Source organism: Girardinichthys multiradiatus, chromosome 2, assembly GCF_021462225.1.
Source record: "Girardinichthys multiradiatus isolate DD_20200921_A chromosome 2, DD_fGirMul_XY1, whole genome shotgun sequence".
NCBI classification, from domain to species: domain Eukaryota; kingdom Metazoa; phylum Chordata; class Actinopteri; order Cyprinodontiformes; family Goodeidae; genus Girardinichthys; species Girardinichthys multiradiatus.
In genome coordinates, this window is record NC_061795.1 from 51,947,104 (window position 1) to 51,968,880 (window position 21,777).

At 40.2% G+C, this 21,777-nt stretch overlaps 1 protein-coding gene across 5 annotated transcripts in view; it reads right to left on the reverse strand.

Annotated features, from left to right (window-relative positions):
- The window catches only part of LOC124855757 (Fanconi anemia group A protein-like), a 105,527-nt gene that overhangs the window by 2,218 nt on the left and 81,532 nt on the right, over nucleotides 1-21,777 (reverse strand). For 2 of the 5 annotated variants that reach the window (XM_047345820.1, XM_047345840.1), the window contains exons 24-39: nucleotides 20,004-20,103; nucleotides 19,430-19,617; nucleotides 18,271-18,367; nucleotides 17,930-18,127; nucleotides 15,072-15,145; nucleotides 12,318-12,446; nucleotides 11,775-11,859; nucleotides 7,399-7,559; nucleotides 7,197-7,302; nucleotides 7,055-7,114; nucleotides 6,827-6,949; nucleotides 4,176-4,291; nucleotides 3,865-4,021; nucleotides 3,449-3,511; nucleotides 3,171-3,264; nucleotides 3,003-3,078 (exon numbers count right to left, since the gene is read on the reverse strand). In XM_047345820.1, coding sequence (XP_047201776.1) covers nucleotides 3,003-3,078; nucleotides 3,171-3,264; nucleotides 3,449-3,511; nucleotides 3,865-4,021; nucleotides 4,176-4,291; nucleotides 6,827-6,949; nucleotides 7,055-7,114; nucleotides 7,197-7,302; nucleotides 7,399-7,559; nucleotides 11,775-11,859; nucleotides 12,318-12,446; nucleotides 15,072-15,145; nucleotides 17,930-18,127; nucleotides 18,271-18,367; nucleotides 19,430-19,617; nucleotides 20,004-20,103 — 1,827 coding nt within the window. The remainder of the gene's footprint in view (nucleotides 1-3,002; nucleotides 3,079-3,170; nucleotides 3,265-3,448; nucleotides 3,512-3,864; nucleotides 4,022-4,175; nucleotides 4,292-6,826; nucleotides 6,950-7,054; nucleotides 7,115-7,196; nucleotides 7,303-7,398; nucleotides 7,560-11,774; nucleotides 11,860-12,317; nucleotides 12,447-15,071; nucleotides 15,146-17,929; nucleotides 18,128-18,270; nucleotides 18,368-19,429; nucleotides 19,618-20,003; nucleotides 20,104-21,777) is intronic. The other 3 variants (XM_047345845.1, XM_047345831.1, XM_047345854.1) reach the window with 3 other exon arrangements.

The window sequence follows — 21,777 nt, forward strand, 5'->3', positions numbered from 1 at the left end:
ACCTTCATTATCCATGATTATAACCTGAGCAACACCTGTCCTACAACCTCTAGGTGCATGAGTGGAAGGTGCTCCCAGGCTAGAAGGGATTAACCTACTGCCTGACCCATAAAATTAAGAAAGCAGTTAAACAGAACCTGTCGAACAGCGTAAAGTAGGCTAAAAGATCTCACAAAGAGACACATCACACTGCGATCTAAAAACTTCAAGAACAGACGAGAAACAAAGTATCTGGCATATGTCAGTCTGTAAAGGGTTAAAGTCATTTCTAAGGCTTTGGGTCTTCAGAGAACCTCAGTGAGACCCATTTTCCACACATGGAGAACACGTGAAACAGTAGAGAACTTTCCATTACTGTACGGTCTGCCAACATTGCTCTAACAGAAGATCAATGACTCATCTAGGAAGTCACAGAAAAACCCAGAACAACATCTAAAGCCCTGCAGGCCCCCCTACCTTAGTTGAAGTGGCCTAGTCAAAGTCTGGAATATAATGTAAAAAGAAAACAACAACTTTGCTGTCAATACTGATTTGCTATTTTAAATATTGGAATATGAAATACAGTGTACAAAAGAACTTCTTTCCATCCCAAACTGCCTTTTTTCTATATTTATCCTTACTTTTCAAGAGTGCATTTCATCTAATGTGATGTTGCACAGTATCATTCTGACCATTTCCTCTATGATATTGTAAGGATAAATACTTTTACTTATTTATTTATACAGTAAAGTCTCTTGAGACCCATGGTCCCATTTACAAGAGAGACGTGTTGCATACATGGACAATAAAGATAAAAACAGTAATAATACAATCCACTAAACACTTCGGAAGATCAATACCATACATCAGCTGAGGGGTTTTCTCTGATGACAAGTGCCTCTGAACATATTTTACATTCCTTTAATAACATTTTTTAACTCCCTACATTACCAGTAACGTGGTGTCCGATATCTCAGAGAATATTCTTGCAATCACAGAAAAGCGCCCGTCTCTAGAAAACCTTATTATACACTGTGGAGCCATGGATGACGTAGCTAAGAAAAAATCAGAAGGATTGAAGGAGGATTTCACTCGTCTTCTGAATATTGTCTCAATATCAAGGTGTTTCTCAGAGGACCCTTTGCACCGATTTTCTGTGGAGATGAGATTTTTTCTAGACGTCTGATGATTAATTAATGGTTAAAAAAAACATGTGCTGCTACACCTGTGAACTTTATCGACAACTTTAATATTTTTTGGAAAAAAAGACAACTCTTTAAGCAAGATGGTTTCTGTTTGAAGAAGCCAGGAGTCAGACGTCTCACATCTAATCTCTTCTATTCAGTAAATAATCCACCAGCAGCTTCAACCTTCAGCAGAGAACATGGAGCATCAACAACAATGATAACGCTGCCTCCAACAGCTCCAGCAGAAACAATCAACCAGTTGGCTGAGAAAGAGAGGTCATCACAAAAGGTCTCCCCGTCGAAATCCACAAGGGAGGTGGACCCCCCCCATTATACCCCCGTCCCCCAAAACCCAGACCCAGACCAACACCCCCGGTGAACGCCCCTGACCCCTGACCCCAGACCCCGACCGCACAGAACTCTCCCATCTCCCCACTGAGCCCAATTCTTGCTTTTCTGGTTTCATTGACAACACGAAAGAAGTTTTTAAGAGTGGGACCCAAATGGTTCTGACATCTTCTCCATTCAACACCCCCCGGGGCCGAGGCCCTGCTACTAAACCAACATCTTCCAAATGCTGCAGACCTCCACCACCTCCTAATCTATCTCCTCCTAATCAGAACCTTCAAATCACTTCTCTGTGATACAGTCTGGGCCCCAGTGGTAACTCTATCAGAAATGATCATCTCCAGGAAAAACTTGGGCCCCTAATAGGAGATAGTTGTAAAATCTCTGTGCTTATACGTGATAGAAAGAACAAAGCTAAAAGGATAAGAGACAGTAATAAACAATCAATGAAAGCCATAAACTGTCAGGTACAACCAGACACAGAGTTAATATCAGCAACTAAGTCATATAAACTGGGTTTACTGAACATTAGATCTCTGTCAGGAAAATCATTTTTAATCAATGACTTCATTACTGACCACAATCTTGATGTTCTGTTTTTAACAGAAACATGGTTACATGAATTTAATGAAGCTCCCATTCTGATAGAGGCGACGCCTCCAAACTACTATTTTCTTTGTGAGAGCAGACAGCAAAGAAAAGGTGGAGGAGCCACTTTGTTTAAAGATTTATTAGAGTGTAAAAAAGTATTTCTGGGCAAATTTGACTCTTTTGAATATTTGGCTCTCCAGGTAAAGAACCCGGTCCGAACCATGTTCTTGAATATTTACAACACTGAACAACACTGAAGGAACACCATAACTACAGAGAAACATGGCGGTGGAAGCATCATGATCTGGGGTTACTTTTCTTCAGGTGGAACTGAGATTTGGATGAATGTAGATTAAATCATCAACGGTTCTAAACACCAGTCCGTTTGGTCCCAAAACCTTTAGGTGTCTGATAGAAACTTCATCCTCACAGTGAGTCCAGCTAAACATCCAAATCCCCAACAGAAGGACTTAAGGAGAGGAAAACTAAAGTTCTGGAATGACAAGAATCAGAGTCCAGAATTAAATCTGTCCCCTGAAGAGGGCTGTGAACAGGAGATGTCCTCCCAATCTGAGAGATCTGGAGAACCTCTGCTGACAGAGCGGGTAGAAATGACCAGGTCAAGGAGACTGAAAGCTGGAAATAAAAAGAGCTTCAACAACGTTTTAGCTAAAGGGCGCACAAACTTATACCAGCAGGTTATTGTCTTCACATGTATTTCATATGTATAAATGTACAGGAAGTCTCATGTTACAGGTGGAAATAGTATTGCCATGATTCCTTTGTACCCTCATGTTTTTACATGAAGTCAAGTCATGACAAAAATCTGGAACTTACCAGGGTTGTGAGGACTTTAAACATCTGAAAGTGAAATAATCCACCTGAACAACAACTCACCTGCAGATAGCCCAGGGCATTAACTGCATGCAATCATCTGAAGATGTCAGGGTGACTGAATGATAACGGTTTTGCTCTGAAGGTCATGAAAAACATCAATAACATGAGTTTAAAAACTACAGAACATCCTGAACATTAGATCTAGTTGTAGCTGGGTGTAAACGTCACCATTGGACCTGAAGATTAGCAGCCAGTCTGTAGACTTCACCAATACAGTCAGGAGCTCTGAGCAGAAATATTTGGATTTTTCAAAACTTTTCCCCTATAGAGAAAAACCAAACATGATTTATCATAATTATTCTTCTTTATCTTCATCTCCTGATTTCAACCAGTAATCAACATTTAAAATGGAAGTCCAGGCAAAATAAGAGACATCTAATAACTAAATAAATCGGTGAAGGACTGAGAGAGATCTGTCTGATGTGAACATGATCTGCTGGAGTTACCTGAGGATACAGAAGAGCTGACAGGTAGTCCTTCATGCAAAGGAAGAGCAGAGAAACAAGAACCTGTAAAATGAAATTAGGACATTCAAGATATTCCATTTATTTTAGATTTCTTTACACTAATCTCTAAATGTCAGACTGACACAGAGACTCAGAAAGATGGAAGCACAGGTGGTTCAGAGAGTCTGAGACACTTCTCTGGTTTTTATTTGAACATGTTCCTCTGAATTATTAAATCATATTTATGATAAAACGTTACTTTTTAACTGAACACAGGAAGAACTTGATGCACTTTTAAACAATTCAGTAGAAATAAGTATTTGGCTTTTCTGTAAGTAATGACACTTTTCTAGAGTATCTAAAGCTGGTCATCTCCACACGTTGGAAAAACATCATCTTTGAGTTTGGATTCTCACCTGCTGGTGTTTGGCTTCTGTCTCTGGCTTCAGTGCATTCAGAACATCACTGAAGCTCTGCTGCTGTTCCTCACAGCCTCTATAGGCACCATGCAGGCTGGCTGCACAAATCAGAACAGCAGCTGGAGGCATCTGGATCACCAGACCCTGGCTCAGACTGCAGACCACAAACAACAACAAAACACTGCTTAGTACAACCCATTTAGTATTTAGTAAGAAAATGTTCCTGTGGAGAACTGTGAGTGTTTCAGTAGTGTCTCCCTCAGAGATTTTTAACAATGACTTTGTGACAACAGGAACCCTGGTTTTACCTGCAGGCCCACCGTCGACAGTCTGTGAGGAGCTGCAGCTGCTTTGGAAGAGACTCTCCATCACGTAGACGAGCCCACAGAGAAAACAGGAGTGGAGACAACTGCTGCCACCAGCGCTACACACACACATCACAGCAGATATAACCCTTTGCTCAGTTTAACAGATCTCAACAGCTGTTTATTACAATTATTAAAAAACTATAATAAATATTTTTAAATAATGTATTTTAGATGAAAATCTAGACTCCGTTCATCTGCTTAGCTGTGCTTCTCCTCTAGATGAAGCCACTAAAGGAGCTACAGCCAATAATGTTTTACAGTTATAAAATTTCTTTTATAATTTAAAATATGTATTTCTATTTTTACCTGGTGTGCTTTCGGAATTACTGCATTTACTATTGGTTGCACATACAAAATACATTTTACTGTGTACAACTGTGCATATAACAAATAAAACCATATCATTTATATATAGTGTTTTCATATTATTCCATCCTCCCACTTCTAACAGACTGTTATACATTGGCCCCAACCAACACTTCCTGCGGTTTGTGGTTCTGTCGGACAAGAAAAAGTCGTGTGTCGTAAGGTCGAGTCACAATAATCCTGGTGCTGACAAGCACAATGGCTAGAGGACCACTAGAGACAGGATTATTGTTGGATACTACCTGCTCACTATTAAAAAAGGATGTGGATGATTGGAAAATGTACAACTAATCAAGTGCTGCTCGTACCTTCCAGAACTTTAACACAGAGAACTTTTAACATTTTTAAGATTAAAAAGACACATGGTATAACTTGTGTTTCTGATTTTGCCGAATTTATTGTCCATCAGCCTGCATCAACTATCAGGTCAAATGTCACCGTTGCCAACTTAATGACCCCATCATAAGTGTGACACCAGTTTTCCATTTAATCTAGTTAGTTTTACTTCTATAGACTAAAACACAACATTGTTTGTACAAGTACTATAGAGCCGTTCCACCACCGTTTTTGATTTTTGTGTACTATTGTTAATATAATGTCTTGCAGGTCAAGGAACCTTGGGAGGTTCTTAGGTTGTACCTAATCAGGCCACTCTCAGAAACATCACAGGGTAACAATTATGTCCTGACAATGACTGATCTGTACACCAAGAGGTGAATAGATGACCTATCAGTATAGCTGTACTCTGATCAGGGCAAGGAGTTTATGAACCAGGAGAAATGTAATCAGTGTTTTACCATCCCCAGACCAATGGACGGACGTTGTCTTGGTTTGTTTGCTAAGACACTTATCGGTCATATATCATTTAAATTAAACAATTCATATTCACCTTTAGCATGAAAGGACAAAGAAAAATATTAAATGTGATCAGAGGATTTACCTAAATGAGTCTCATGAGGTGACCTATGTTTAGAGTCACCTACAAGTAACAATAAGGCTAGGTCTTATAATGGATTCTATTGAATCCATTTGGGTTCAGGTGGATTTAAAATTAATTAAGCTTATGCTCATTGGGTGCCGCTATAGACCACCATACTCACGCAATGATTAAATAGACAATGTCTAGAAGATGATGGACTTGGCCACCTAATAAATATACTTTTTCCAAGTATATTTATTAGGTGACATTAGAAATATCCTGTCCAGGAGTGACGCTGAAAAACTAGTCCATGCATTTGTTACTTCAAGGCTGGACTATTGTAATTCTTTACTATCAGGATGTCCACAAAATGCAGTTAAAAGCCTCCAGCTGATTGAAAATGCTGCAGCAAGAGTTCTGATGAAAATTAAAAAGAGAAATCATATTTCTCCTATTTTAGCTTCCCTTCATTGGCTCCCTGTTAAATCCAGAATATAATTTAAAATTATCCTCCTCACATATAAAGCCCTTAATGATCTAGCTCCATCATACATCAGAGATCTGATTGGTCCATATGTTCCTAACAGAGCACTTTGTTCTCAGACTGCAGGTTTACTGGTGGTTCCTAGAGTCTCTAGAAGTAGAATGGGAGGCAGATCCTTTAGTTATCAGGCTCCTCTCCTGTGGAACCAGCTCCCAGTTTTAGTCCGTGAGGCAGACACCCTGTCTACTTTTAAGGCTAGGCTTAAAACTTTCCTTTTTGATAAAGCTTATAGTTAGAGTGGCTTAGTTTATCCTGAGTTATCTCTGTAGTTATGCTGCTATAGGCTTAGGAATGTAATAAGAGCTATGGATTTGACCCATACTGCTATAAGGGCCCCATCTGGAAGTCAATATACTTTAGTGAATAGAAAACATTTCCCTTAAATATATGTTCAACCTGTTTGTTATGTGCTAATCTGTCTCACTAATGCAATGGCACTTTAGCTTCCTCTACTCATGATTCCTTTATACTATAATAATAATCGTACATCTGAATTTGTTTGTGTGCCGCAAGTTTCAGAATTTCTCCCTACCGCCAACTTTTACTTTCAAGGCTGCGCACTAATTAGGACATGAGGCCCGAGATCCGTAAAAAATGTCTTCAGCAGCAGGGTAGGCTGGTACTGCCTACCCTGCTGCTGAACAGATTATTGACTAGATAAAAGTATTTATTACATTAATACATACAGTGACTTATTCTTTTGAAGAGGGAGCCTGGTTCTACTATGAATATTTTAACTCAGATGTAAAAGATGAAAGTTACATGAAAAGTAAACTGTACCACAGCAGAAACCATGAAAAGAGGACAAGTGATGCTCATCTGAGACAAAACTTTGTTGACTTCCCCTGCAGGATGATCACACTGCACACCAGCACATAGCAGACCCTGGTGAGCAAACAAAAAGAACAGGCTCACTGTTTCCATATACAAATAGAAGCAGCGTTATACCAATAAGGACACATTGTTACTGCAGGATCTTTGGGTTCTCACCTTAAGAAAGTGTGCTGTTATTGAACAGGGTAGCACACTGGCTGGAGGACACACCTTCCTCTGATGATGAGAATAAGAACATGGATGTTTTCCAACTGGCAAATCGGTGTTAAGAGATAAAAACCATTAACCAACTGCTTACATGATGCTGGTTGATGTGCTCTATAAGCGTGTTGCAATCCAGAGCTGTCCTCCCACCTTCAGTCTTTATTTTGAAGAACACCACACCAGGGAGAGCCAGGAGTACTCTGAGAAACACACATACACCAACTGCTGAGTTAGAGATATGTCTATAGTGTTGCACTGTTTATCCTAGCCAGGTATTATGTGTGTGGGAGATGCACCTGTTCCATGCATGTAGTGTTCGCTGTAGGCTGAGCTTGGAGGTGATGCTGACAGACGAAGAACATCTCTGAGACACTATCTCAAACAGGAAGTCCCACAGATCTGCTCTGCGTCTACACTTGCCTGAGAGGTTGCTCACTTCCATTTCATAGACCAGCTCCTTCACAAACATAATGAAAAGTTTTATGAATCTGATTTCAAATCTCTTTGCTTTTGTTTCCTTTTTATGTTGTACCAGTTTATTACATCCAACTTTTATCACTAACTTTCAGTCTGATTTATTGATTAGTCCCAGACCAATCAATAGCTACAACTCTTTTGAATATTTAATCCTTAGTTTTCCTCATCCAAATTGCAAATCACTAAAACCTCTTCTGTTTGTTGTTTTGTACCGTCCACCATGCCCTTATTCTCAATTTTTAGATCAGTTTTCAGACCTTTTATCTGATTTAGTGTTAAATACAGATAAAGTTATTATAGTGGGGGATTTTAACATTCATGTAGACGCTGAAAGTGATAGCCTAAATATAGCATTTAATGTTATCTTAGACTCAATTGGCTTTGATCAAAACATTAACAAACGTACCCACCTTTGTCTTCATTCTCTGGACCTTGTGCTGATATATGGCATTGAGTGTAAAGACATAACAATATTCTCTCATAACCCTGTCCTGTCTGACCATTTCTTAATAACCTTTGAGTTTAATTTAACCGAGTACTCCAAACCTGAAAGAAAATTTCATTATAGTAGATCATTATCAGACAATGTTGTAACAACCTTTAAAGAATCTGAAAACGTATGAAGAGTAGTTGTCTTGCAATCCAAGGGTTGTGGGTTCGATTCCAGTTTCCTCCTGGCACATGTCGATGCACTTAAATTGTGTATCAGTGTATGAATGTGTGCGCTGTGTGTAAATGTAATGTGTGTAAAGTGCTTTAAGTGGTCAGTATGATTGGAAAGGCACTATATAAGTTCAGTCAAGTTGTTCATACTTCCTCACTGCGTGGTGCATTAGACAATGTAGCCCCCCTGAAAAAGTAGGTAATTTATCAGAGGCTAGCTCCCTGGTTTAATTAAGGGCTGCATACTTCAAGGAACAATGTTAGAAAAGTGGAAAGAAAATGGTGCTCTATGCACCTAGAGGACTGGAATCTTCTGGAAAAATAGTTTACTGTTGTATAAAAAGACACTTCACCAAGCTAGAACAGCTTATTTCTCATCATTAATAGAAGAGAACAAGAATAATCCTAGGTTTCTATTTAGTACAGTTGCTAAACTTACAGAGTCATAGCTCTGTTGAGCCATCTATTCCCTTAGCTCTTAGCATCCATGACTTTATGGGATTCTTCTTAAATAAAATTGATTCTATTAAAAATAAAATCTTTGACATACTCCCGAAGATGATTACTTCATCCTCAGCAAGTGAGACAGTACTGGAGGAAGCCATATAACCTGATCTGTGTTTGGACTGTTCTGATCCAGTGGCGCTTCCTGAGTGTTGGACCACATGTTGTGCTGAATATTGGACCATTTGCACGTTGCTGAACGCTACCAGGCCGTTTGGCGTCATTGGCCATTTTGTATCCCAGAATAGCCGTTACTACAAATCCCAGCGGCCGCCGCAGCTGACATGACTGGGCGTCCCAAGTCTGACGTCACGGGAAAGCATAAATGAAGGTGGACCCTTTAAAACCTTTGCTTTTCACGTTGGAAACCAGACCAACATCTGAAGCATCTCTCTCTGGAGAAGAAGAGCTCCAACGTGGAGTCTTCATTTATTCTCCTTCGTTGGCCAAAGAAAAATTCATGAAAGAGGTTCCTGGAATAAGAAGGCCAGAAATTTCACTTTGCCGATCGAAGACATGAGTTTAACACGTAACCAAAAACCACGGAGTTTCAAGGAGACGCAACTTTCCCTCCTTGCTTGGTTCTAGTCGACTGCTGACGGTCAGATCATATTTTTCCTTTTTGCCAAGGAGGCCAAAGGACGGAGATTGACCACTTTCTTGGAGTTTAATTGCGGACGAGCAGGAGCTCTTCAACCCCTTTATTCCTCTCACTCGCCGCCCCAGAAGGAAGACTTCAACAAGTAAAATCCACCTTTTATTTCTATTTCTTTATTAGGAATAACTTGGGCAGGATAGAGGAGATTTAGTGCGATGTAGAATCGCTTCTTAGAGTCTAATGTGTTCTGAATTGTATGTGCATGCCATTGTTCTTTTGAAACGTGATTACTGTTGATTTTTGAGACAGCCGAGTCTCGCAAGATTGTGCTTTTACTGTACGAACACCTGAGCGCAGGTGTGCTGTGAACCTGGACTGCTATAATAACCTTATGGTGAAAATCAACCATTTTCTTTGTCTTCAACTTCATGTTTTACTGGTTTGCTGCCAAAAGGGTTTATGTTGCTTTGTGTGGGCTGAGTTTTACAACCTTGCTGGGGGAAGGTTTATGACTGCCCGTGCTACACTTTAGGAGGGGCGCAACCAAAGCGTCGTTCAACACTATATTCCTTTGTCATATTATCACTTTTGCCATAACTGCTGGTTGATCCCATACTGCTGTTTTGCTTTATTTTGTTTAGTTAGATATTTTACCCATTTCTGTGTAGAACTTTGCATGTTTGAGTTGGTGAAGATTATTGAATCGAAGAGTTGATTGTTTCAGGCTGATTGGGTTAATAAATTTTCACGCAGATAAAGAGAAGGAGGTTTGTGTTTATTTTGTGCAAAAGTGATTTGTCAGTCAAAATAAGGTTAAAGTTCCCCACGTTTTGGCAGAAACGGTCGATTAAACAGCGACATCTCTGGTAATAGTTATCAATTATTACTGAGTATTTAATGGTTGTAATTATCAATTACAACACCAGAAGACATCTCTGGTTTCGATTCATAAATGAGGATTTTGGTTAAGAAATTAATTTTCTCAATTTATGATTTTTAATTATAGATAAATATTAATTAATCAATAATCATAATCCCAACATGAGTTATCAGAAATATTAGCTTCATCTAAACCTTCAACTTGTATGTTAGACCCAATCCCAACCAAATTATTTAAGGAAGTGTTCCCTCTGATTACCAGCCCCATTTTAGATATGATTAATCTATCTTTAGTAAATGGATCAGAACCACAGGCTTTTAAGTTAGCTGTAATTAAACCTTTACTTAAGAAACCTTCGCTTGATCGAGATGATTTAATAAATTACAGACCTATATCCAATCTTCCATTCTTATCTAAAATTCTTGAGAAAATTGTTTCTAATCAAATGTGTGAACATTTATACAGCAATGACCTGTTTGAAGAGTTTCAGTCAGGTTTCAGAGCTCATCATAGCACTGAAACAGCTCTGCTGAAAGTTACTAATGATATTCTTATGGCCTCAGATAATGGACTTGTGTCTGTTCTGGTTCTGTTAGATCTCAGTGCTGCATTTGATCCAGTCGACCATAATATTCTCTTAGAAAGGCTGGAATATGCTGTAGGGATCAGGGAAACAGCGCTAGGCTGGTTTAAATCTTATCTGTCTGACAGATTCCAGTTTGTTCATGTAAATAATAAATCATCTTTAAACTCCAGGGTTAATTGTGGAGTACCACAGGGTTCAGTACTTGGACCAATTCTCTTTACTATATATATGCTTCCAATAGGTCAAATTATCAGGCAGCATAGGATAAATTTTCACTGTTACGCTGATGATAAATAGATCTCTCTCTCCCTCTCTATACATATACTGTATAATATTTTGCCTTCTGCTATAATAATTATAATTATTCTAATTCTAATACTTGGGTTGGTTATCAAACCTCCATCAGGCTCCTGTGTGATGGCTGTTTCTTGGTCATTATTAATGTGACGTCCTAAATGGTTTTGATTGAATTGACTTTGTAAAGAGCCTTGAGACGACATGTGTTTGTGAATTGGCGCTATAGAAATAAAACTGAACTGAATAAACTAATCAATCCCCGTATGTTTCCTAAAGCTCTCCCATCCATCCATCCCAGCTAGGGGCTTGTGAGTATTCCCACCCCCGCTGGTCTCAGTGAACAAGGTAAGTCCAGCCCTTCTCCGGGAGCAGGGTTCCCAAGCCAAATCTGTGTGTAGAGGTCAGTCCAACTGTTTCTAGCTGGTACCGCTTAATCTCACACAACAGCTCCTGTTCCTTACCCAATAGTGAAGTGACATTCCACGTCCCTAAAGACCCCTGCCTGCCACCCAACTTGCATGGCACCCAATCCATACGTTCCTCTCTGCAGGTGGTGAGCACACACAGAAGGGAGCTTCCTAAAGCTTTGAGCTGAGCCTGACCAAGCCCCAGGAGCCAAAGTTCAACAACCAGGGGCTCGCTGGCAACAGTGGACAGTGTTGCACACCTGTAATCTGGACAGGAGGTCCGGTAAACAAGTTCCTGCTCCTGACAATCCTGAAGAACAATTCAGCTTTTCCAGGTTCAGGTCACTGTTGGCATCAAATAAACAACAAAATTATTCTTTAATAACAACTGGAAGGATCAAATTACAATATCACATTAAAAATAACTATTATAAATTACACTACATCTCTTTTCCTACTTTGAATCAATCAAAACATTTCAGGTGGCAGAAATTCAGCTAAATTGAGTTTGAGAAGTTCCATCCATAACTTTGTAACTGCATTATTTTAAAGCTAGAAAAAGAAAAAGAAATCAGTATGGTGAATATTATATCAACCATATTTGGACATTTGGAGCCTCAGTTACTTTGTAGTACTGGTCCATAGCTTTTTGTTCCATACAACAAAAAAATGTTATACAAAACACAAACAGTACATAAATAATATCAGTTTAGGTTTGGCCAAATCCGTGACAAGTAGTGAATGGACTTGAGCTGGAAAGAAGGTTTGCAGGTTTGCAGTAACACAGAAAGTTTAATTTGCACCTTAATGGTTGGTCCATGATGCCGTTAAACAGATGAGTGCAGAGCTTCTTTGCGTCTCCTCCACAACCTCCTTGCTCCTCTGGACGAGTCAGATAAAACTCCAAACAGGCCCACTGCTGATACTGCTGCCTGCAGAGAGTAACAGAAACCCTTGTACTGAAAAACTCAGTGGAAACCAAACCCTAACACACTCAGCTACTTGTAGAGATCTTTAATAGAATTGCCCATTGGCATGGCATTCATTTCTATGAAATATGAAAATAAATTGTTTTAAATAAATAGCATTCCAGCGTTATTTGTCTACACATCTGATTCTGTAGCATCTTTAATGTGAGCATCACCTCAACCAGGATGCTGCAGATGTTTTTTGGACAGGCTGAAATGTTTCTTGAAATCAACATCACAACTTGAGACGGTAGAAATACCACATATATGCTCTACTGTGTGAAGTTTCCATAACTACTACTCACATGTATCAGCAACAACCTGATAACAACTTAATTTAACCTCACACTCTGCTCTGTGTCTCAACTAATGAAGATTTAACTCATCTTAGCATGCAGAAACCTTAAGGTGTCTGAGATTCAATCTGACATATTTTAGATTATTTCAGCTAATCATGATTCAACCAGCTGGGAACATTCAGAGAAAGCATATAGAGCATTAAACCATCATCCCAAGGTGGTCAAGTAAAAATTAGTAATGGCAAAAAGTTACTCTGCCAATAGGCAATAGCATGCTGTAGATTATACAAACCCCTCATCCACATACTCAAGAAAAAATAATAATAGGCTGTATTAAGGTAAGGTAAGGTAAGTCTATTTATGTATCGTTTTCAGTAACAAGACACTCAAACCGCTGTACATACAATTACAATACAGTCACAAAGAACACAGAAAAACAAATCAAATGCTAAGAAATCTCAAAATCTCTGGTCAATATTACAATGATACAGATAACATTAATAATCCTTTGGGTTTTACTGGTAAGAGCTGGTTCTAAACCAATCTTTCTAAAGAGGTAATTATATCATTAAGTCCTCTATGTAGGGGAAAGCATCTTGTGCTAAGAAATCTCATCATTTCATTGAATTCTAACTAGTGAAGCTGAGTCACTGGTACAAAACAGCTTTAATCCACATTTTCAGGTGCTAATAATATATGTCTTTTACTGGTGCTGAAGTTGAACTAAGTAATCTAATTAAGAAAGTTGGGTCATTGGTGTAAGAGCAGCTAAAGTCCAAGTTACTAATAATGTTTGGTTTTCGCTGGTAAAATCTATGAAAAGTAATGAAATCACAGTAAAGTAAGATAGGAGGGAAAAAATCATATTTCAGACTCTATTCTTAGAATAGAGTCTTCTAAAATAAAAGTTCACCCCTGAGGTCATTTACAAACTGTAATCTTGCTTTTTACACAGCTTTCAGAGTAATGTCTTCTTCCTCACTGAGTGGCCTTTCAGCCCATGTTGGAACAGGACTTGTTTCAGACTGTCATAATACACAACACGGTTTCCTCCTCCATCGCCCTCAACACTGGCGGACCCCAGGGCTGCGTATTGAGCCCCTTCCTGTTTGCTCTGCTGACATATGACTGCTCGGCGAGACATCCCAGCTGCCATATAGTGACGTGTGCACACAACACAGCAGTGCTGGGATGAATCATGAATAATGATGGTCCAAATACAGAGAGGAGGTGGAACACCTGGTGCAGTGGTGCGCAGGAAACAACCTGTACATCAATGTGAAGAAGACCAAGGAGATGGTAGTGGATTTCAGATAGGACAAGATCCCTCTCTCTCCCCTTGCACATCGGAGGAGCAGCTGTGGAAGTGGTTCCCAGCTCCAGGGACCTGGGGGTACAAATATCCAATGACCTCACCTGGAATGCCAACACTTCCCATTTGGTCAGGAAGGCTCACCAGCGTCTCTACTTCCTCAGGAAACTGAGGAATGCTGGACTTGGGAACTCAGTCCTGAGGAGCTTCTACCACAGCACGGTGGAGAGCATCCTCTACACCTGCATCACCGTATGGCTCGACAACTGCACTGCTGCTGAGAGGAAGGCTCTGCACAGGGTGGTAAAGGCTGCACAGAGGACTGTGGGGAGCAGTCTTCCCACCACCTTGGACTTCTACACATTACGATGCAGGGGAGGGCCCTCCGCATCATGAAGGACTCCACCCATCCCGCACACAGACTGTTACAGCTCCTCCCCTCAGGCAGGCGGCTGAGGAGCATTCAGAGCGAGACCACCAGGCTCAGAAACAGCTTCTTCCCTGAAGCTGTCAGACCGCTGAACTCAAGCCGCACCCTGTAGACTCTCTCACTACACACCGACCTGCACTAAACACTTTACCCACCAAAGGTGGAATACTATTAATTTCAGCTTCACTATTTAACTGAGTATATTTCTTTTTTTATGCTCTTTGCTGCATATTTTTTTTTACTGATTACCATTTATAATTAGGCTTGAATTAGAACCTGAATCCGAATTTTGTACCTTAACATGTAAATGTGAGCTGGTATGACAATAAAAATCCTTGAATCGTCCTGTCGCTAAGTAAGTAAGTAATGTTTATTTATAAAGCACCTTTCATAAACACAAATTCACAAAGCATTGTACAACATAAAATGCATTAAGGTCTACATAAAGAGCACATTAAATCATGACATAAAAGCCTGACAGAACAAAACAGTTTTCAGTTGGTTTTCAGCAAAGGGAAGTGAAGGCATCGGTAAGTTTCTTATCGTACCGTTGAGTGTCCGACAAGACATCTTCATTTCTTTGGACTCTTAGCTCATTATGCAGCCACTCTGAAAAACATAACTATATACAAACAGTAAATTAATAAAAACATTATCTAGCAAAAGAACAGATTATATATATCCATCCGTATGTACATACAGGGGTTGGACAATGAAACTGAAACACGTGTCATTTTAGTGTGGGAGGTTTCATGGACCTAAATTGGACCAGCCTGGTAGCCAGTCTTCATTGATTGCACATTGCACCAGTAAGAGCAGAGTATGAAGGTTCAATTAGCAGGGTAAGAGCACAGTTTTGCTCAAAATATTGAAATGCACACAACATTATGGGTGACATACCAGAGTTCAAAAGAGGACAAATTGTTGGTGCACGTCTTGCTGGCGCATCTGTGACCAAGACAGCAAGTCTTTGTGATGTATCCCAATACTTGTGCTAGATGGGCGCGTCACTGCCAAGGACTACCGAACCATTCTTGAGGACCATGTGCATCCAATGGTTCAAACATTTTATCCTGAAGGTGGTGCCGTGTATCAGGATGACAATGCACCAATACACACAGCAAGACTGGTGAAAGATTGGTTTGATGAACATGAAAGTGAAGTTGAACATCTCCCATGGCCTGCACAGTCACCAGATCTAAATATTATTGAGACACTTTGGGGTGTTTTGGAGGAGCGAGTCAGGAAACGTTTTCCTCCACCAGTATCACGTAGTGACCTGGCCACTATCCTGCAAGAAGAATGGTTTAAAATCCCTCTGACCACTGTGAAGGACTTGTATATGTCATTCCCAAGATGAATTGACGCTGTATTGGCCGCAAAAGGAGGCCCTACACCATACTAATAAATTATTGTGGTCTAAAACCAGGTGTTTCAGTTTCAGAATCAGAATCAGAAAAGCTTTATTGCCAAGTACGTTTTTGGACATACAAGGAATTTGTTTTGGTCTTTTATTGTCTTAATACGGATGATTTTGGCATACAGCTCATGAAAACCCAAAATTCCTATCTCACAAAATTAGCATATTTCATCCGACCAATAAAAGAAAAGTGTTTTTAATACAAAAAACGTCAACCTTCAAATAATCATGTACAGTTATGCACTCAATACTTGGTCGGGAATCCTTTGGCAGAAATGACTGCTTCAATGCGGCGTGGCATGGAGGCAATCAGCCTGTGGCACTGCTGAGGTCTTATGGAGGCCCAGGATGCTTCGATAGCGGCCTTTAGCTCATCCAGAGTGTTGGGTCTTGAGTCTCTCAACGTTCTCTTCACAATATCCCACAGATTCTCTATGGGGTTCAGGTCAGGAGAGTTGGCAGGCCAATTGAGCACAGTGATACCATGGTCAGTAAACCATTTACCAGTGGTTTTGGCACTGTGAGCAGGTGCCAGGTCGTGCTGAAAAATGAAATCTTCATCTCCATAAAGCTTTTCAGCAGATGGAAGCATGAAGTGCTCCAAAATCTCCTGATAGCTAGCTGCATTGACCCTGCCCTTGATAAAACACAGTGGACCAACACCAGCAGCTGACACGGCACCCCAGACCATCACTGACTGTGGGTACTTGACACTGGACTTCTGGCATTTTGGCATTTCCTTCTCCCCAGTCTTCCTCCAGACTCTGGCACCTTGATTTCCGAATGACATGCAGAATTTGCTTTCATCCGAAAAAAGTACTTTGGACCACTGAGCAACAGTCCAGTGCTGCTTCTCTGTAGCCCAGGTCAGGCGCTTCTACCGCTGTTTCTGGTTCAAAAGTGGCTTGACCTGGGGAATGCGGCACCTGTAGCCCATTTCCTGCACACACCTGTGCACGGTGGCTCTGGATGTTTCTACTCCAGACTCAGTCCACTACTTCCGCAGGTCCCCCAAGGTCTGGAATCGGCCCTTCTCCACAATCTTCCTCAGGGTCCGGTCACCTCTTCTCGTTGTGCAGCGTTTTCTGCCACACTTTTTCCTTCCCACAGACTTCCCACTGAGGTGCCTTGATACAGCACTCTGGGAACAGCCTATTCGTTCAGACATTTCTTTCTGTGTCTTACCCTCTTGCTTGAGGGTGTCAATAGTGGCCTTCTGGACAGCAGTCAGGTTGGCAGTCTTACCCATGATTGGGGTTTTGAGTGATGAACCAGGCTGGGAGTTTTAAAGGCCTCAGGAATCTTTTGCAGGTGTTTAGAGTTAACTCGTTGATTCAGATGATTAGGTTCATAGCTCGTTTAGAGACCCTTTTAATGATATGCTAATTTTGTGAGATAGGAATTTTGGGTTTTCATGAGCTGTATGCCAAAATCATCCGTATTAAGACAATAAAAGACCTGAAATATTTTAGTTAGTGTGCAATGAATCTAAAATATATGAATGTTAAATTTTCATCATGACATTATGGAAAATAATGAACTTTATCACAATATGCTAATATTTTGAGAAGGACCTGTACAACAGTGCAGGTGATCATTGTACAAGTAAAGCAGGAGTCCAAGCTGAGCGTTAATGTAACTCATAGAGTTACAGGTTACAGGTGTCCTGTTAACCAGGCTGGTGGCAGATGGGAAAAAACTGTTCTTGTGGCGTGAGGTTTTGGTCCTGATGGACCGCAGCCTCCTGCCAGAGGGGAGAGTCTCAAAGAGTCTGTGACCGGGGTGGGAGGGATCAGCCAGTTTCATTGTCCAACCCCTGTATGTATGTATGTATATATATATATATATATACATATATATATATATGCTTGACTGCAGTTATTGTGTGTAGGGTACAGAGCCGCCTCTTTTTTGAATGGCAGAGCTGGAGTTTTTGAACAGTAACCAATAATTCAAAAATATTCAAGGAGAAACTTTTGATTTCACCTGATACTGTGGCATCTGCTCCAGCTGCTGGAAGGCAGCGTGCCTCCACAGATGCAGGACATCCTTCATCCAATTGTTTTTATCATCTGTGATGCTGCTCCACAGAATGGTTGGACTGTCCTCTAGCTGTCCATCTGGGCAAACACAGTCTAAATTGATTCTTGCCTCCGGGCAGAGCCTTGGAATAAGATACAAAAGCTAAATACAGAAGAAAAACAAAAAAGGTCTTTTAATTTTTTATGAAAAGTTTTGAGATATGTAAAACAAAAATAATGTAGTTACCCTATGAGTCTCAGTCATACTCAGGAATTTGGCACTGACAGAAGCAACAGAAACTGTACCTTTTTATAGAGGCTGTTGGGGATGTAATCCTGCTGTTGCTGTGGAGACACAGAATCTCCCCTGCAGAGCCCATAACACACAGCTGCCACACACAACCTGGTGAAAGCAGCAGAGCAATTGAGACAAAGCTCTGCCAGTCAACAACCAATGCAGACTGACAGTTAATCCTATAAAATCAGGAAAATCATAGTTTCATCTGCTGATTTTCTAAATTTATTCAATCACATGCTAATGTTTATGGTTGTTGAATTTTTAACATGGACAGAGAAAATTCTGAGCAGAAATCATAAAAAAAACACATCTCAATGAGTAAAACCAGTGTTTGATCCCCAAGTAAAAGATGACTTAGTGGAAAAATGTTTTTTGCTAAGCACAGTGCTAAGGTATTTTCTGTAGTTGGTCAATGTCTATGTGCTCAGAAAAATAACACAAATGTGATATTTGAAAGTATAATATTGTGGTGGTAAAGCAGCTGTGAAACATCTGAGTGCACCAAACCGAAAGAGAGATCAGTGACTCCAGTTCAAAATAAGGGTCAGAGTCCTGTTCATGCTGCCACCTAGTGGCACATGGGACTGCATTTAACGTCTCTGGCAAAGACCTTTCAAGTTTAAACATTAATAGTTTTAATTTGGACTTGTTAGTTTTACCAAAGCTAAAATTCATTACACACACTAGAGGATCTTGCAAACCCCAGCATTTGAATGAGCTATAGCTACGACCAACTCTGTAATCTTCTCTGGTTTTCATGGCAGACTTTCTTCCACGTTCCGAGCTTATCTGTTTAACTTTGTAACTCTGGTACAGCACACCATTAAAGACGCTACTACTTTCATTAACTCTCTACTTTCTTCTTTAATATAGACCCTCAGATGTCCATTCACACTGAGCCTGGTTCTGGTTCCGTTGGAGGTTTCTTCCTGTTAAAGGGGCGTTTTCTTTTCTGCTGTCGCTACACGCATGTTCAGTATGAGGGATTCAGGCAAAGTTAGTGACTAGAAATCTGCTGGGTTTCCTTAGAAAACGTTTTAGCAATTGTCATAATAAATTTATCTTGACTCCATTGTTCAATAACAAGAATCTATTTTTTGGTAACTGACTTTGAATATGATGTGTATGGGTAGATTAAATGAACTTAACTGAATTGAATGACATTACCTGACAGAGAAGATCATGTTGGTATGTGTGTTGCACAATACTGCTGCACTGAGACCATCTGCCAAAGGTACTGCCTGTATCTGCATGGGTGGCAACAACTGAACCAGAGGACTGACTGCCATGGAGGCATGAAGGTGGACCATGAAGGCTGCCAGGCCAAGTATGTGTACAGCACTCAGTGAAGCTGCCTTTGGATAGAAGTTTAAGAGTTATCATATGAATTTAACAAATAAAAAAAAGCTTATATATTTTTTATTAATGTAGTCTGCAAGGATTCCATAATACACTGTTTTTACCAATTTGAATAATAAACTAATTCTGACTGCATTGTGTGAAAATCGGGAGCTAACTGGAATGGATGCAACTGACTTTGAATCTGTCTGTATGCTTAGACTGAATTAACTTCTTTGTTTTTTGTAAAGAGCCTTGAGATGATGTGTTAAAAATTAGTGAGCGCTATATAAATAAAATTAAAATGAATTGATTTAAACATCCACTGCTATAGAATAATGTTGATATGTCAACCAGGGAAGAGGCAGGCTGAACAGCGGAGTTTAAATGTGGATTCATGTACCTGATTGTGAAACAGATCCCACAGTCTGTGTATTACGCTGGAGAGAAGCTGTCTGTTACCAAGCAGCACGCCAACAAATCTGCAGCCCCAAAAACTTTGTCTGAAAATATAACGAATTACATCCAAATCAGTAGATAATAAATCAGTTCAAAATTTAAGCATCTGTGATAAAATTATATAGAATTATATAAAAAAGAAAAAAAAATGTAAAATTTGCTAATTTCTTCTGCACAATGCACAGAAAACGATACAGGGATGTTACTTCAGCTTCTCTACTTTAACATACCTAAATGTATACAAAATTATTTTAGTATACATTACATATTTAAGACAAAAACATATGCAGTTTATGAATCATGAAAAACATGTACAGAATAACATTTACAATTCAGTAAAAAAAAAAAGACAATATGTTTTATTTATTTTGGACAATATCTATGGTGGAGCAACTGGCCTTGCCCATGTGAGCAGGAGGATGTTATTGTGCATCTAGCCTACATTTGTTTGGCCTTGTCCTACAGCTTAAGTGAGGGGAGCTTGCCTCTCTTGCACCCTTCATGCAATAGAAAATGTTATGCACTTCAGACATACACACCGGTATCCAAAGGTATATTTAACAATATCACAGGCATACATGCCTACACCAGGGATAGGGATGGGGGCACTGGAAGCTGAGGGCGCAGCCTGACCTTCTGGTGCCCCGGCCTCTGTCTGCGTTGGTTTAGAAGGGACTGATGGTGTGAGGATAGCATTTGTGGCTTAGGCAGTGCGGAAGGGTAGGGCCTGGCCAGGGGACGGTCTCCTTTGATGCAATGTTACCTGAGTGGGGCCTTGGTCCATGCTGCAGCATAGTTGGTTCATTGCTGATGGCCAATGGTTGTTGGGCATGCTATGCACTTCCAGGACTGCATTTCAGAACGCAGGATTAGTGAAAACTCGGAGTAAGTTGTAACCCTTGGTTATCAGTTTTAGAAAGCCAGGTAGCTGTTAGCTTGAATCAGAATCTGCTTTTGCCAAGTTTGTTCAGACAAACGAAGAATTTGACTCCGTTACCCTTTCCTCTCAATAATAAAGAATATCTTTTTAAATGTACATATAAACACAACTGACTTTACAATAGAATATAATGTGAGATCAGTCCAAATCTGCCTGGTGTTGTTCTGGAGCTCTGACTGTCAAGTTTTCATCAGAGAAACATCCTGGGGGAAGAAACTGTCTCTATGGCGGCTGGTTTTAGTGAACAGTGTTCTGTAGCGCCACCTGAAGGTAAAACTCTAAACAGTTTATGTGCAGGGTGTGTGGGGTCTGCAGAGATTTTAGCAGCTCTTTTCCTGACCCTAGACCTGTATAAGTCCTGGATGGAGGGAAGGTCAGCTCTGATTATTCTCTGCAGTCCTGATTATTCGCTGCAGTCTGGACCTGTCCTGTTTGGTGGATGATCCAAACCACACTGAGATGGATGAAGACAAGACAGACTGAATGATGGCAGTGTAGAAGATGACCAACAGCTCCTGTGGAGGGTTCTTGTTTCGAGAAATGGTGGTTCCTAGGAACGGGAAGAGGTCCACAGCAGACAGTGTTGTTGAAAGGGAAGAGGGTGGTGTTCTCTGAAAGTCCACCATCATCTCATCAGCCGATCCACCTCTCGTCTGTATGCAAACTCATTACTGTCTTGAATCAGTCCAATAACAGTGGTGTCATGAGCAAATTTCAGGAGTTTCACAGATGAGTCCGCTGAGGTCCAGTCTTTAGTATATTATATATATATATATAT